Below are 16,941 nucleotides of genomic sequence, written 5' to 3'. Positions count from 1 at the left end.
CACTTTCCATGTCCAAAGTGAAGAAGTTGTTGAGATTTCTTTGGATGGAGTAAATTGTCTCTTAATTTTAGTAAGGTGTTTGACAAGGTCCCTCATTGGAGGCTCATCCAGAAGATCAAAATGCCTGGGATCCAAGGTGAATTGGCCATTTGGATTCAGATCTGGCTTGCCCGTAGAAGACAGAGGGTAATGGCCATTGGGACTTATTCTAGCTGGAGGTCTGTGACTAGTGGCGTTCCTCAAGGATCCGTACAGAGACCTCTGCTGTTTGTGATGTATATAAATGACCTGGATGAAAATGTACATGGGTGGGTTCGTAAATTTGCAAATGATACGAAGATTGGTGGTGTTGTGGATAGTGTAGAAGACTGGCAAAGGATACAGTCGGATATAGATCATTTGCAGATATGGGCGGAGAAATGGCAGATGGAGTTCAACCCAGCCAAATGTGAAGTGTTGCACCTTGGGAGATCAAGTGTAAAGAGATAGTACACTATTAATGGCAAGACCCTTAACAGTGTTGATGAGCAGAGGGATCTTGGGGTCCAAGTTCATAGCTCCCTGAAAGTGGCTACACAGGTTGATAGGGTGGTAAAGAAGGCATATGGCACGCTTTCCTTTATTTATCGAGGCATTGAGTTCAGGGGTCAGGAAGTTATGCTGCAGCTTTATAAAGCTTTAGTTAGGCTGCATCTGGAGTATTGCATTCATTTCTGGTCGCCCCATTATAGGAAGGATGTCGAGGCTTTAGAATGGGTGCAGAAGAGGTTTACCAAGATGCTGCCTGGATTAGAGGGCATGTGCTATGAGGAGAGGTTGGACAAACTTGGGTTGTTCTCTCTGGAGCGGCGGGGGCTGAGGGGCGATCTGACAGAGGTTTATAAGATTACGAGAGGCATAGATAGAGCAGACAGCCAGTATCTTTTCCCCAGGGTTGAAATGTCTAATACCACAGGGCATGCATTTAAGATGAGAGGGGGTAAGTTCAGAGGAGATGTGCGGGGCAAGTTTTTTTTACACAGAGAGTGGCGGGTGCCTGGAATGCTCTGCCTGGGGTGGTGTTGGAAGCAAATATGACAGGGGTATTCAAGAAGCTCTTAGGTAGGCACATGAGTGTGAGGGAAATAGTAGGATATGGACATTGTTTAGGCAGATGGGATCAGTTTTGTTGGGCGTTTTATTACTAATGTAATTGGTTCGGCACAACATTGTGGGCTGAAGGGCCTGTTCTTGTGCTATACTGTTCTATGTTCTAATCCCTGCCATGTGGAACTTGCTCAACGAGCAAAAGAAGCTTGCTCGCTGCTCTAGCTCCTGTCCAGGGACTTGCTGGATCCAAGATATCATTATTCCCAAGATGAAACCCATTGGTTTCAGCATGCAGTCAAACGGAGCCAATGGAATCCCTGCTTTGTGCCTCTGAATTTGTCAACTATAGCTGAATGGGGCATCTGCCAACATTAAAATCAAAAAATAGGATTAATCCCATTGCAAAGATTCCTAACTGTGGGATATCCCAGATATCCTAACACTAACCATCAGCCAGACCAAAATAGGATTAGAAAGCCAATCATGAGAGAAATCAGTGATCTCATCCTTTGAGATCTGCCAGGTAGTTACTGAACTAACTGGAGCATGGACAGTTGGGTAGGATCCCAGTGAATGGCACATAAATATCTCACAGAAGTGCAGTAAGTTATCAGGCCAGCTTATCCATTCCCTCAGCAAAGCAGTTATTGCAGCCATATTACATACAACATAGAACCATATAGTGCAGGAACAGGCCCTTTGGCCCACCATGTCTGTGCCGACCATGGTGCCAGTCTAACTAATCCCATCTGCTTGCACATGGCCTGTATTCCTCTATTCCCTGTCTGTTCATGCCCCTCCTGGAAATCTCATTCTGTCTGAATGCCTCTTAAACATTGCTATTGTACCTACTTCTACTTGCAGCGTGTTCCAGGCACCTACCACTCTAGATAAAAACAAAACTTGCCTCGCAGCTCTCATTTAAACTTTCCCCCTCTCACCTTCAGCCTTTGCCCTCTAGTATTTGACATCTCCACCCTGGCTGGAGGGGGGGAGGGTGGGGGAAGATTCTGACTATCCATCCTATCTGTGCTTCTCATAATTTTATAAACTTCCATCAGGCCACCCCTCACAAAGAAGGCACGCCAGTGGCTCTACTTCTTTACGAGTTTGAGGAGATATGGTTTGTTGCCAAAGACTCTTGCAAATTTCTATAGATGTATAGTGACTGGTTGCATCACAGCCTGGTATGGAGGCTCCAATGTGCAGGATCAAAAGAGGCTGCAGAGGGTTGTAGACTCAGCCAGCCCCATCACGGGCACAACCCTCCCCGCCATCGAGGACATCTTCAAGAGGCGGTGCCTCAGGAAGGCGGCATCCGTCGTTAAGGACCCTCACCATCTGGGACATGTTCTCTTCATGTTACTACCATCGGGGAGGAGGTACAGGAGCCTGAAGACCCACACTCAATGATTTAGGAATGGCTGCTTCCCCTCCGCCATCAGATTTCTGAATGGTCCATGAACCTTCGTTATTCCTCTTTTGCACTATTTATTTATTTTTGTAACTTATAGACATTTTTATGTCTGTCTTGCACTGTATTGCTGCCGCAAAACAACAAATTTCATGACAAATGTCAGTGATAATAAACCTGATTCTGATTCTCAGCCTCTGATGCTCCAGAGAAAACAACCCAAGTTTGTCCAACCTCTCCTCCTTGCTGATACTCTCCAATCCAGGCAACATCCTGGTGAACCTCTTCTGCACCCTGTCCAAAGTCTCCACATCCTTCCTGTAGTGTGGTGACCAGAGCTACATGCAATATTCACCATCCAAATCACCTACAGAAGGGACTCGTGGGTTAATGTAAAAAGCCTTCAAAAATATCACCATGCAGTTATTGAATAACAGTGATTTTAAATTAATTGCAACTAACTTTTTTTAATATCATGATAAAGCACAATACCAGAACTGTGTCACCATGAATAAAGAAAATTATGTTGAACATTTCAAGCCTCATGCCTGCTGTCCTAAAGGTGACATTAATCCCTTCAAAGTAAATAGATGAACTTCATTGAAACATGGTAAAAAATGGAAAATTGTACATACGTTTTAGCCCCTGGTTATTGATAACAAAGAATGCAGTTTCAACTCAGCTGCATTTCAACATGATTTACATCAGGGTGTAATCTTCAGCTTCAGTTGAAATAGGTAGATGTGAATAATGAATCAGCTACATCATTTTCCTTTCACTTGAATCAAAGGAAGAGGATTAGGCAGGATGCAAAGTCAGCTTACTCCCCATCAAAGTTGAAAATAAACACTCAATCCCTCTCCCCCCACCCCACCAATATGGTCACATGCAAATCAACTCAGAGTGTTTTTGTTTTGTGAGTACAGAGACCCTTTAAGAAAACATACATTTACTTAAAGCAATGATCTGGGATTGAAGAGAAGCAGATTTGCCATTTCCACGGGGAAGTAAATAAGCATTTAAGTGTGATTGCAGGTGACTTTAAATGAACATTAAAGTCACCTGCAATCACACTTAAATGCTTATTTACTTTGCACACATCCCTATCTGCAAATGTGCCTTGTGGCTATTCAGGCCTGTGTCCCTGCTGGAAATCCCCGAAACATGTCTCTGAATTTGCAATATTAAATATATACATGATTGCATGTTTTAAGAACATTAAGAATTTTAAAATAAAATAAAAATCATACCAAATTGTGATAGTGATTTTTTCTGTATTGCTTTTGGACTATATGAACTGATTGTTTATATATTCGTTTTACAATGGTCAGTTGCCAATCAAATTAATGAAGTTAGAGGAAATTATGTAATGATAGTGGGTCTTGCACCCTCATCACAGTTCTCTTTGTTCAAATTCTTCCAAAACAGAGTTGGAGCTCTTGGCCCGATGAGAATCTTCAACCGTAAGCAGAAGAGTCATAGGATCTTGTCAACAAAGTTCTTTCTTGTTTGTAGCCTAGAGGAAGGGCTGTGGATGACACCATTAATTTAAAAGTTGAATTCCAATCACATAAATTGCATTTTTCTTTCATGGTCGGATGGTCTTCAGACAAGGTCAGGGTTTAGTCCATCTTCTGCAGGACTTCCAAGTCTTCAGCATTAACTGGAGCAAGTGTGACCATCCAGAGGTGCATTTCTGCTATCACTGTTTCTTTGCATTTAATGACAAATTGCAAGCCAGGTTTTTGGCAAGGTGTGTGTGTTCCTGTGGCTTTTTAAACTAAAGTGATCCTTTTCAGAAAATGCCATTGTTCCATACAGGCTGCTCTGCATCCCCTTTATGTTGCCAACACAGATAGCATTGAAACTGCCAATAGCCCTGTCACCTGGGCTCTTTTGGCAAAGACGATTTTCTGCGTTCCATTTGAGTCCAGCGCTCTGCTTCAATCTTTCTTTCACAGCAGCATCCACGATAACTACTGTCTGACTACCAGTTTGGAAACATCCTTCTCCACTTGCACTACCGCTCTTAAAAGTTTCCTTTTGAATCCTGAAGCAAGCAGTGCCCGTTCCTCATGTGAGCCATTTATATTCCCTCAAGTTATTTTATGTGGAGTGGTAGGATGCAAGTGATAACTTGGTGAATTTCTTTTCCCTATCCTTCCGAAGTAGGATCTGCTGTACGAATGCAAACATCTCTTAAAAGCACACATTTCAATACAGAGCAATCTTATTTTGTTTCCTTCTTGAATCTTGGCAAATGTTGTTCTTCATTTCCCTTTTGTTTAGTGACCAGGTCTCCAGTATCTCACTTGCTTTCTTCTGGTGTTTCTTTCATGGGTGACTTGTTGCTCCCTGAAATTTTGTGTAATTCTTCCTTCATTGCAACTGAATGCTTGTAAATCTCAGGTCAGTACATCAGATAACTTCTGCAGACCCCTCACTTTGGAATAACTATTCTTGAAATGCCACGTTTGCATCAAAGAACTGTGCAGTGATACAATCAAAAGGTGATAAGTGATGGAGTCTGTCGGGTATATTTAGTTCACTGGGTTAGGTGCTTAAGTTTTTATATTGCAAGGTTTATATTGATATGGAGTCTGAAAAATTTTTAAAGTAAAGGTGAATGACAGTTTGATACCATCACGTGTACCCTTGAGTCCATTAAATATCTGTCTGCACTGGACACCACTTACTGCCTGTGTCTGGTCTGCTGTTGTTGCTTGCCCATCATCCAACCCCTCCCCCCAATGCTTTTCCCTTGCCAGCACTTGTATTGGTGATTCTGTGGCAGCAATTGAGAAGGAGCGCTAGCTGCTGTGGTGATCTCACAAGACTAGTGACGAGGTTTCAGATGGCCATTACTGAGGCCCTATTGGTCGCTGCTGTCAAAAGCTGTTGAAATGTTTGTGATCATCAGAGGCAGCTATTGAGAAAAAGTTCAAATAGGTTGTAGTAATTTTGTTTTAATTATTACAAGTGGTTAAATGAGCAATAAATTTACTTAAATGCTCTGAAGTTTTAGAACTTGCTTCACCATTGTGCTTTTACTTAAAATAAAACAAAAAAACAGCTTTTGTTTTGGACTGAGGTCGATAACCAGGGCCACACGACATAGACTACAATCCCTGGCATAAAACTGAAGGAACAGATGTCACACATCTTTCACTCAGCCCAGGATATTACGCTTTAACAAGGAGCATTTCAGAACATCCTTGAATTGTTTTCTCTGACTGCCTTCTAAGCTCTTGACATGACAGAGCAAAGAATAGAGTGTCCACTTCAGAGATCTTTGCCTATGCAAACAACTTGACCTGCTCGTGGTGCTGACTGAATGTCATCGGGGCTTCAGTGCAGTGGCCTGGGAGTGAACACTGATATTAGCTCACTTATCCTGTCAGTGGATTTGGAGGAAAATGTGGAGACAGCATTGATGGTACCTCCGTAGTGCTTTGTGATGCATCCTGCAGGTAGTCCTTGTCTCTGAAGTGAATATAAAGGCGGGAATCACTGCTGCCAGGTCGACCGAGAGTTCTGTGGTGGGTTTGAGGGTCTGATCTTCAAACACTCTGTTCCAAGGACAACCAAAGTCTATGTGCATTTAGCGTGATGGGGAATTCCATTATTTGACGTTTTCTTCACTCTCGTGTCCTGGGAGTAAGCTCTCAACATCCATGTGGGTGTGATAGCCTAACCACCACGGAGATCTGAACACCAAGAACCACTGCCAGGATTTTAACAAGTACTTGCTGCATAAAGGAGTATTAAAGAGAGGAAAGATGTTTATGTGGAATCTCAGGTCTGGAAACAAATCTGAATCAATTTCTAACTCGCTGCAACATTTCTCTATTTTGATATGGTTGATCAGAGAAAAACTTGAAATACTTCAAGTAACTTCAATGCTTCATGAGAGATGAATTTCTTAAGTTTCATGTTCGCAAAAATCCCTTCACATATGCTTTTCTCGCTATCAAAGAAAATAGGGTTGCAGGTAGTTATGGTTGATGTGTCATATGTAATATCAATAATGCATTCTAACTAAAGAACCCAGTCCGGAAATGTCACACACAAACGTGCTTGTGTGCACACAAGTAGAAAATCAGAAGGCTTTCAACAAAGCATCATCTTTTTGCTCGTGATTTATTAAAGGCATAGAAGGATCCTGTGCCTATATTACTAATAAATCCTCTGGTGGCTTTCCAAATTTGGAATGGATTTGCGGGTATATTGACAGTATAACAACTGAAAATATATCTGATCCTCATTCTGTTAGAATGATTACTGGAGTTTTCTCATGACTCAGCTGGTTAGGAAAATGAGTCACCAAGCTACAGACAAACCAAGAAGCTGCTCTTGTCCAATTCCGGTGGAGTTAGCTGAGTTCTGCCATGGTGAAGTCAAGTAATTACACTTGATGCCGCCTGGATTGGTGAAGGCAGAATCAGCCAGGCTTCGCATTCCTGACCCCTGTGCAGTGAAACCCTCAATTCTGCTGGAGTGGGGATGGATCAGAAGGATCACGTGTTGCCTCCTGGAACTCAGTAGTCCGATAAAATATTATTACTCACTGGAGGCATTACTGGGAACGATATTCCAACAAAGAATCAGTGCCTTCTGGAGGAGAAAGGAGAAATTTTTACTTTAATTTCCTTCACGCACTGACTTGATCTCTTTGTCCCATTGACCCATTGTGAGAGCCAGATTCAAACCAGATGGCTGTTCTGCCTTTATTTAAATTCATTTTCAGGATATGAGTGTGCTGGCAGGTAGTTAATGATCATCCATAGTTGCCCTTGCACTTGCTTGTTAGGCCACTTCAGGAGGAAACTTGGGAGTCAACCACATTGCTTTGGGTTTGACGTGGCACGTGGCTGAACTAGTTATGGACTAATTCAATGAACCCGTCATGACAATCCAGTTGTTTCATGGGTCACCATTACTGAAACTATATCTTTGTTTAAGAATTTATTCAACTGAATGAACTTAAAGGATTGGTTGTCGTCGGGCACTTGGCTGAGATAATGTTTGTTCAGTGAGATTTGGCCAACCCACCAGGAAAAAGGAAGTGAGGTTGCATTTAACTGTTGAAGATATTCAATCAAACCAATGAATGCTATTTTTATATTATATGCATGTATTTATTGTTGTAGTTGATCAATTGGAAGAAAATCTAAAAACAATTACTCATTTGGTGGTCTGTGTTTTTCGATATTTTGTTGCAAAAGTTTCAGCAAGAACATATTTTCTATCTTTTTTAAAATTGATTCTCAGAAAATGTTCACATTACTGTATGCTTTTGAGGCAGGGTACCAGAGTTTCTATGGTAATATGACACAATGATGAAGTGCTCTGGGAGACTGAATCATTATTGTCTGCGTTAATTTTTACATATATGTATAAAATGCCTGGGAGTAGTATTTTAATGCACCTTTTATTAATGGCCCATACATGACACACAGTTCACATCAACTTTCTAGCTTGGCACTGTGCTCATGGAGTGATATTAATGATGTGCTACTGAAAATGTCAGGATCTATCTACGATAAGATCATCATAGCAACAGCAACAGGAAATATTTACTCCGTCTGATCGAGATTCCTCCTGGATATTTTTAATCAGCAGAGACACCCAGCTATTTCCAAACTACTTAACTAATTCAGATGTCCCCAAACTCTCATGTGTCTCAGCAACATTGCATTTAGATCTCATTAAAGACCCAAGAGTATTCTGCAGACTTTCCAGCCCAGTAATTACTGACATACTTATCTAGTTCATTTGCAGAAAGTATTGTAAAATACAATTTTTAGGCAAGAAAACCATTTGTGCTATGAATCATTCTGCACAGCTTATTTATGGAATGCACTACCTATTTAGTATTGAGCGGGAGGGAATTAAACTTGAAGACCAGTTTTAAGAACTACATAAAATGATAATATCTGTAACATCTAATAATATCTTGGCATGACATCAACTTTTATAATTTACTTCCAAACAATAAGCTTTTCCATGTTTTGCATTTTTAAAAATATTACAGAAATACTTTAATTAAACTAACTGAAAGTGTTATATATTGGAAGCTGCAGGAAGACCTTCTGGTTCACTGAATTTTGGGAAAGTAAATGTGCCTTCTCTGCATGGTCTTCCCCATACGTGACTCCAGAGCCACAAAAGCAAAATACAGCAAATACTGGGAATCTGAAACAAAGCAGAATATGTTGGAAATATTCAGCATGTCAGACAGCTGAACAAGCAAGAGAAACTGTTAACTTTTCAGGTCAAAGGCCATACATTGGAACTGAAAAGCATTAGCACAAAATGTATCTTAAGATGTAGGACAATGAGAAAAGGATCAAAAAGGAAGATTGGTATTGGGTCATAATGCAGGAGAGATAAATCAACAATGGAAAATATATTGATTCCTGTTGAGCAATGTATGTCTGGTTGTCCATTGGACATCACAGCTCCAAGGTCAGACTGAGATGCATCATATTATAAAGTTAACTCTTCTTGATAAAATCCAAAATCTGCTGTTCCAGTAACCACTACTTGAAGTTTTTTTTTCAGTAAAACTTCATTGGATTTTTCTCAAAATCACTCAGTATCTTGTCTTATTAAATCTTTGTGTGGCATCACCATATCTGATAGAAGTTCACTCAGATATTGAGCATGTCCCAACAGACAAGGGACTCCTGACACATACGTTGGCATTGTCCTCTCCGAAATTGCTATCACTTCGACTGGATCCACATATCCAGCAGGATCAATTTCTTTACCCCCACCACCCTTCAGAGCTTCACTTGTTATTTCTGTGGCAGTACTCCATTCTCACTGCTCCTTAGATGAAAACCATGTAAATGTTTATTCTGGTCTTCAATTGCTTACTCCACCTTTTCACTGCAAACCTACATCCACAAAATTATCAGCAGTGACTTCTTTTCCCTGAAGTTCTTCCAACAACTTGTGTACTTTTTCTTTGGGAATCATTTGGCAGTGAGCTAATCCTAAATGATGGACCTTTCCAGTGGTGGTCCCAAAAGCTGCATGGGAACTCATTAAATATGATGATTGGTTATCCAAATCTGTGTGCCATTTTGAACTTGTAAAGCAGTAAAATTTCAGCACCATAGAGAGGTGTGGCTACATCTTCTATTGACGGGATAATGGTCTCTCGTAATAGCTTAAATCCAGTCTTTAGGAACTGAGCACATACACAATGATGCATCCTTCAACTGTATTTAGTATCCCTAAGTATAACACACTTCTCAAAGCACTGACCTCATTGACAACAAAAACTGTTGTTCCTGGTTCTTCAGCTGTTTCAGCTATCAGTTTATGTGCAGATAATTTTCTACGGCATTTCTTTGTGAAACAATTGTTCTTTCCGCGCTTGTTACGTATTTTACCAAAAGCAAGGCACAATTCTCTTTTGTGGAACTCGTGTTTCCTCACACAGTTCCAACACTTCCCTGATCCTGGAATTTCTTTAGACTTGGCTTGTAATTTTCTCTGTCACCCCAAGAGATTTGTTCCAGCGCAATTGAATAAAACTCACAACCTTCAGTGAGTTCTCGCAATTCTGTTTTATATTGATCATATGATTCACGGGCAACTTGCCCTCTTAGGTTTGTACATCTCAAAGGGAATGTTTCTTTGCATTGGCAATAGCAGGAACATTTCTGAAACACAAGTACTATCCTTTATTTATTCCCCTCTTTGACCCATTCTGTCCAAGTGGAATAAGCTTTACAAGCTTCTACCCCTTTCGCAGTGGGAAGAGTTGCTTCCTCAACTTCACAAGATCACAAGACAAAGGAGCAAAAGTAGGCCATTCAGCCCATCGATTCTGTTCCGTCACCACCATGAGCTGAAATATTCTCCCATCTCGCCCCAATTCTCAGCCTTTTCCCTATATCCCTTGATACCATGACTAATTAGATACCTATCAATTCCTTCTTAAATGCCCCCAGTGATCGGGCCTCCACAGCTGTATGTGGCAATGAATTCCATAAATCCACGACCCTCTGGCTAAAGAAATTTCTCCTCATCTCTGTTCTAAATAGGTACCCTCTAATTCTAAGACTGTGCCCTCTTGTCCTGGACTCACCCACCAACAGAAACAACTTAGCCATATCTACTCTGTCCAGTCCTTTCAACATTCGAAATGTTTCTATGAGGTCCCCTCTCATTTTTCTGTACTCCAGTGAATACAGTCCAAGAACCGACAAACGCTCCTCGTATGTAAGCCCTTTCTCGTATATCTTCTCTGAACCCTCCCCAACATCAGTGCATCCTTCCTAAGATAAGGGGCCCAAAACTGCACACAGTATTCCAAATGATGTCTCACCAGTGCCCCATAGAGCCTCATCAACACATCCTTACTTTTATACGTTATTCCTCTTGAAATGAATGCCAACATAGCATTTGCTTTCCTTACTGCCGATCCAACCTGGTGGTTAACCTTTAGGGTATCCTGCACGAGGAACCCCAAGTCCCGTTGCACTTCCGAATTTTGAATTTTCTCCCCATCTAGATAATAATCTTCCCGTTTATTTCTTCTTCCAAAGTGTACAACTGCACATTTCTCAACATTATATCTCATCTGCCATTTCTTTGCCCATTTTCCTAAACTGTCTAAGTCTCTCTGCAACCTTTCTGTTTCTTTAATACTTACTGGTTCTCCACCTATCTTGGTGTCATCTGCAAACTTAGCCACAAAACCATTTATTCCATAATCTAAATCATCGATATACAGTGTAAAAAGAAGCGGCCCCAACACTGACCCCTGCGGAATATCACTAGTAACTGGCAGCCAACCAAAACAGGATCCCCTTATTCCCACCCTTTGCTTTCTGCCTATCAGCCAATGCTCCACCCACTCTAAGATCTTTCCTGTAATTCCATGGGCTCTCATCTTATTAAGCAGCCTCTTGTGCGGCACCTTGTCTAAGGCCTTTTGAAAATCCAAATACACAACATCCACAGCCTCTCCCTTGTCCATCCTACTTGAGATTATCTCAAAAAATTCCAATATGTTGGTCAGGCAGGATCTGCCTTTCATGAAACCATACTGACTTTGACCTATCTTGTCATGCATCTCTCAGTATTCCATAACCTTGTCCTTGAGGATCGACTCCAATAACTTTCCAACCACCGATGTCAGGCCTGTAATTTTCCCTTTGCTGCCTCCTTCCTTTCTTAAACAGCGGAACTACATTTGCGACCTTCCGGTCCTCCGGAACCATGCCAGAGTCTATTGATTCCTGGAAAATCATCTCCAATGCCTCCACAATCTCTAAAGCCACCTCCTTCAGAACCTGAGGGTGCATTTCGTCCAGTCCGGGAGACTTATCAGTCTATTTGGTTTCCTAGGCACCCTCTCTTTAATAATCTTGACTGTACTCAATTCTATCCCCTGAGACCCCTCACTATCAGGTATATTGCTGATGTCTTCCACAGTGAAGACCGATGCAAAATACTCATTTAGTTCCTCTGCCATCTCTTTGTTACCCATTATAATTTCTCCAGCACCGTTTTCAATCGGTCCTATATCTACCCGTGTCTCTCTTTTACTCTTCAGATATTTTAAAAAACTCCAAGTATCCTTTTGTATATTATCTGCCAACTTCCTTTCATAATTCATCTTTTCTTTCCTAATGACTTTCTTAGTTTCTTTCTGTGTTTTTAAAAATTTCCCAGTCTTCTGTTTTCCCACTTATTTTTGCTTCCTTGTATGCCCTCCCTTTTGCTTTTAATTTAGCCTTAACCTCTCCCGTTAGCCACATTTGTGCCATTTTTCCATTCATAATTTTCTTCTTTCTTGGAATATATCTATCCTGCGCTTTCCTCATTTCTTGTAGAAATTTCATCCATTTCTTTTCCAATCAATTTGGGCCAGTTCCTCTCTCATGCCTCTGTGATTTCCTTTGTTCCACTGAAATATTGATACAACTGATATCAGCTTCTCCTTTTCAAATTTGAAACTGAACTCAATCATATTATGATCACTACTTCCTAAGGGTTCCTTTACCTTTAGTGCCCTAATCACCTCAGGTTCATTACACAGCACCCAATCCAAAACAGCCGATCCCCTAGTGGACTCATCAACAAGCTGCTCCAAAAAGCCATCCTGGAGACATTCCACAAACTCTCCCTCCTGAGATTCAGTACCTTCCTGACTTTCCCAATCCACTTTCATGTTAAAATCCCCCATAATTATCTTGACATTGTCTCTCTGACACGCTTTTTCTATTTCCAGCTGTAACTTGTAGTCCACATTCTGGCTGCTGTTAGGGGGCCTATATCTAACTGCTATTAGGGTCCTTTTACCCTTGCCATTTCTTAACTCAATCCATAAGGATTCTACTTCTTCTGATCCTATATCCCTTCTTGTTCCATCTTGTACTTGCTCCATCTTCTGCTACAGCTGTATCAACACAGAGTACTTCTGGAAGGCTAACTTGAATTTCCTTAACTTTGCTGTGACACTTGCATCCTATTATTTTGAGGGCTTGTGGTGGCAGTCGAGCATTTTCTGAAGCTATCATGCACACTGTTAGGTTTTCAAATGACTTTTAAACAATCTGAGTTGCTCCCATGATATTTAGCAAAACAAAGTAAGAGTTGCTTTAAGCAATCCCATTCACCTCTGCTACCATCCTGTATCAGTTCATCTTTCATAATAAGTGTACCAAGGTTTGTTGCAAGAGAATTGATTGTTACTGAAGTAAAATAAAGAAACTACATAAATGTAAGGAAGGCAATCATCATCACAGATTGTTTTGCTTGCTTTCACAAAGACACCCTACAAGTCTCTGGAAGAATTTAAATAAACAAATAAACTCATGTGACCTCACTGACTACTGCGTAGCATTTACTTCATGAGTTCATGGATCTTTTTTAAGGCATAGGGTGAAAGAGGGTGATAAATGAGGACTGGTTCTTCTATGTCCTCAAAGCTGACCTGGTAAGCTTTTGAAAAGCAAAAGACTGCAGATGCTGGAAAATCCTAAATAAAGATCAACAGGTCAGCCTTCATCTGTGGAGAGGGAAGGGGCTGATGCTTCAGGTCAGTGATCCTTCACCAGGAATGGGAAAATGAGAAAAAAAAGTATGTTTTTAAGTTGCAGAGAGGACAAATGTCTGTGACAGGGTGCAGACCAAGGTTGACGAGGTGAGGGAAATAAATAAATACTGGCTGATCTCTCTGGGGGAGTGTAAATCAAGGGAGATGAATAATGGCAGTTGGAGAGAGGAAACACATGCTGGAACTGTGAGAAACAGAACCCAGTGGTTGTTGGAAAAGAATGCTGGAAGTATTCGGTGATCAGAAAACATCTGTGGCAAGAAAAAAATGTGAATTAATGTTACAGGTGGCAAGCTGTGCCCCTGAGTCAGCTGGTGGTGAACAATAAATGTCAGTCTTTCCAGTTGTATGCATATCACAAGAATGTTTAAGTGTAGAGTTCTTGTACCTTTACCAGTTGTATGAATCTACAACAAAGAAGAGCATGCAATGTCTTCATTTTTAGCATTAAAACTGGTCTATGACTTAAACTGCTTCTGGAAAAGAGAATGTGTTATTCAGTTTTATGTTATTTCCTGTTCCCAACTTATGTTGCTCATTTAAATGCATTAATTTATCATTCTTTTGTACATCCTTTATTTTGAATGCATGAACCTCCTCTCTTTCCTCGTTTCCCTCCCGTCGCTACATTCCACCTTTGTCTTCCCGTTGTGAAGGATAATAACATGGATCAAATTGATTTAAACAAATTACTAAATGACTGATGGTGAGTCTTTTGACTCAATCATACTGACATATAGTTTTGTTTGAAGGTATTCTGGCTGGGCAAAGCCACTCACTATCTCTAAGATGACTTTAGTTTACCAATGCATTGATTTCCCTGATAACATTGAATAATTGTTACATTGTATAAATCTGCTTTTTATTTGAGTTTTACAATTTAGTAAAGTGCACCAAGATGAAATAAAATGTCAACTGTTTCAATTGTAACAACTTTTTAAATTTATTTTTTCAGCTGATGGATGTACTGATTGGTCCGTGGATTACAAGAAGTATCAAGTCCTTATGGGAGAACCAGTTCGAGTGAAGTGTGCGTTATTTTACGGATACATCAGGGCCAACTACACCTTAGCTCAGAGTTCAGGACTGAGCTTGATGTGGTACAAAAGCAATGGGCACGGGGACTTTGAAGAGCCCATACCATTTGATGGAATTAGAATGAGCAAAGAGGAGGATTCCATTTGGTTTCGTCCAACGGAACTCCAGGACGGTGGACTTTTTTCCTGTGTACTAAGGTATGATAAAGTCTATCTCAAATTGCTCTAATAAATAATATGTAGAAGTAATTAACAAACATATTGTCACCCTGTTTGTTTATGTTCTGCAGATAAGAACACCATTAGATTAAAACATAAAACTCTGCTGAAAAGTACAAATGCAGCCAATCTGTTTTGAGCATCTTAGGTGTTGCTGTGTCAACTTTAATCATTGGAAGCTTTTCCAACCGGGTGAATTGCTAGTTGAGGGAAAGCATCTCCGCCTCATTTGCCATCTCTCGTAATGCACTGAGGACTGAGGTGCTGACTAGTACCAATCAATGTTTTGTGAGGTGACTGTGCTTTCACAAAGGTTCATCCAATTTTCAGAGCCTTTTAATATTTTTACAAAAAAATATTCTTTCAGAGACGGAATTTCATGGACAAGGTCCATAGTGTGGCTATGACTGTGAGTGTCAGCTAAATTGTCTGTCAGAGGATTGGTTATTGCAAGTTGGATTGCAGTGATTTTATTTCAGTTATTTCTTTTCCTCTGTAAGTCTGTACAGCTTCCTGTTTGGTATATACTGCTTGTAACCACAACAATGAAATTCAATTTAATTAGGAGTATGGTAGCATTGTGGTTAAATTACCAGATTGGCACCAGAGCCGGAATCATTGATCCAGAGAAATAAGTTTGAATCCCACAATTACAGGTGAGGAATTTAAATTCAAGTAATTGAATGAAGTCTGGAAATATAAAAGCAGAAGTTAGTCTGATTAACTACAACCATGAAGTTATTGGATTGTCATATAAATCCATCTGATTTGTGGATATTCTCCAGGGAAGGTAATGTGCTTTCCTTACCTTGTTTGGCCTAGATAGGACTCCAAACACACCAATGTGCTTGACTTTTAATTGCCTTCTTAGTTCAGGGGCATTTTAAAAAAAATTTTACATTTAAATTTTAAAAATTTTAAAAAAAATTATTTACAGCGTGGTAACAGGCCCTTCCGGCCCAACGAGGCCACGCTGCCCATTTTAAACCCATATTAACCTGCCCATACATCTTTGGAATGTGGGAGGAAACCGGAGCACCCGGAGAAAACCCACGCAGACACGGGAGAACGTACAAACTCCTTACAGACAGTGACAGGAATCGAACCCCGATCGCTGGCACTGTAATAGCATCGCGCTGACCGCTACGCTACTGTGCCGCCCCGTGCCTATAGGGATAGGCAATAAATGCTGGCATTGTCAGTGATGTCCACATTCTATAAATAAATGAATGTGCATTGAACAGACTTGACCTTTTATATGGTCTTTTTTTCTGGAAGTAATGCTGGGAGATATAATGCTGTTTTTCAGTTAACAAATATTCACTAGCATGTATGTCTTTCTGCAAATCACATGAGTGTGTGCTTAAAGACACCCTGCAGATAATAGAGTTCTATTTTCCGGTCAGGTATCAAGTTGGTTGATTGTGTTAAGAGAGTTAACCCATGTTAAACTATGTTATCCTTTGGGTTGCCGGCCCAGATGAAGAAAGTTGGTGGTTTACCCTTTAAAAACAAAGTGCTTTCTACATAATATTAGCGGCCACCTTGAGGAACTTGCAAATTGATTGCTGAGAACTAAAGCCATATTATTGTTTTTGATAGATGAAGCATCAGGTTCAAGAAAACTGGTTGCAATATCCTTGACTGCTGTTGATGTTTTATTATGATAATGTCAACAAATACACATTACATCATTTAAGAAATCTAAAATGAAAGGGTCAAAAAAACTGGTTAACTTGCTATTTTTGCACAAACATCCGTGGTACCTTTCAAAGCAAGTATGTGCATTTATTGGATATTTTTGTATTGCAATTGAACAATAGTCATAAAACTATTGAGGAGTTTATATTAGCTGGACATTGCTTACTTTGCAAACCTATCACATACAGAATTATCCCGTTAAGAGAACTACACATTTCTTGAGAAATTAACGACTTGACCACAGGTGGAACTCAGCAAAGTGGAAAAAAGTCATATTGAAATTAGTCATGTCTGAAACAGGATCCCTAATCTTCAAACAGAGGGATGTATTCCATTTATCTCATTGTGCTATAACAATTAGGAAGTTCTCTTTGCTTCATGTACTTAATATTCTGTGC

At 40.3% G+C, this 16,941-nt stretch overlaps 1 protein-coding gene across 6 annotated transcripts in view; it reads left to right on the top strand.

Moving 5' to 3' along the window:
- il1rapl1b (interleukin 1 receptor accessory protein-like 1b) overlaps positions 1–16,941 on the top strand; it is a 1,038,953-nt gene that overhangs the window by 445,398 nt on the left and 576,614 nt on the right. For all 6 annotated transcript variants that reach the window (XM_052015176.1, XM_052015172.1, XM_052015173.1 and 3 more), the window contains one exon: positions 14,542–14,821. In XM_052015176.1, coding sequence (XP_051871136.1) covers positions 14,542–14,821 — 280 coding nt within the window. The remainder of the gene's footprint in view (positions 1–14,541; positions 14,822–16,941) is intronic.

Source organism: Pristis pectinata, chromosome 4, assembly GCF_009764475.1.
Source record: "Pristis pectinata isolate sPriPec2 chromosome 4, sPriPec2.1.pri, whole genome shotgun sequence".
Classification (NCBI taxonomy): domain Eukaryota; kingdom Metazoa; phylum Chordata; class Chondrichthyes; order Rhinopristiformes; family Pristidae; genus Pristis; species Pristis pectinata.
Note: the sequence above shows the minus strand (reverse complement) of the source record. Positions and strands in the feature narration are given on the sequence as shown.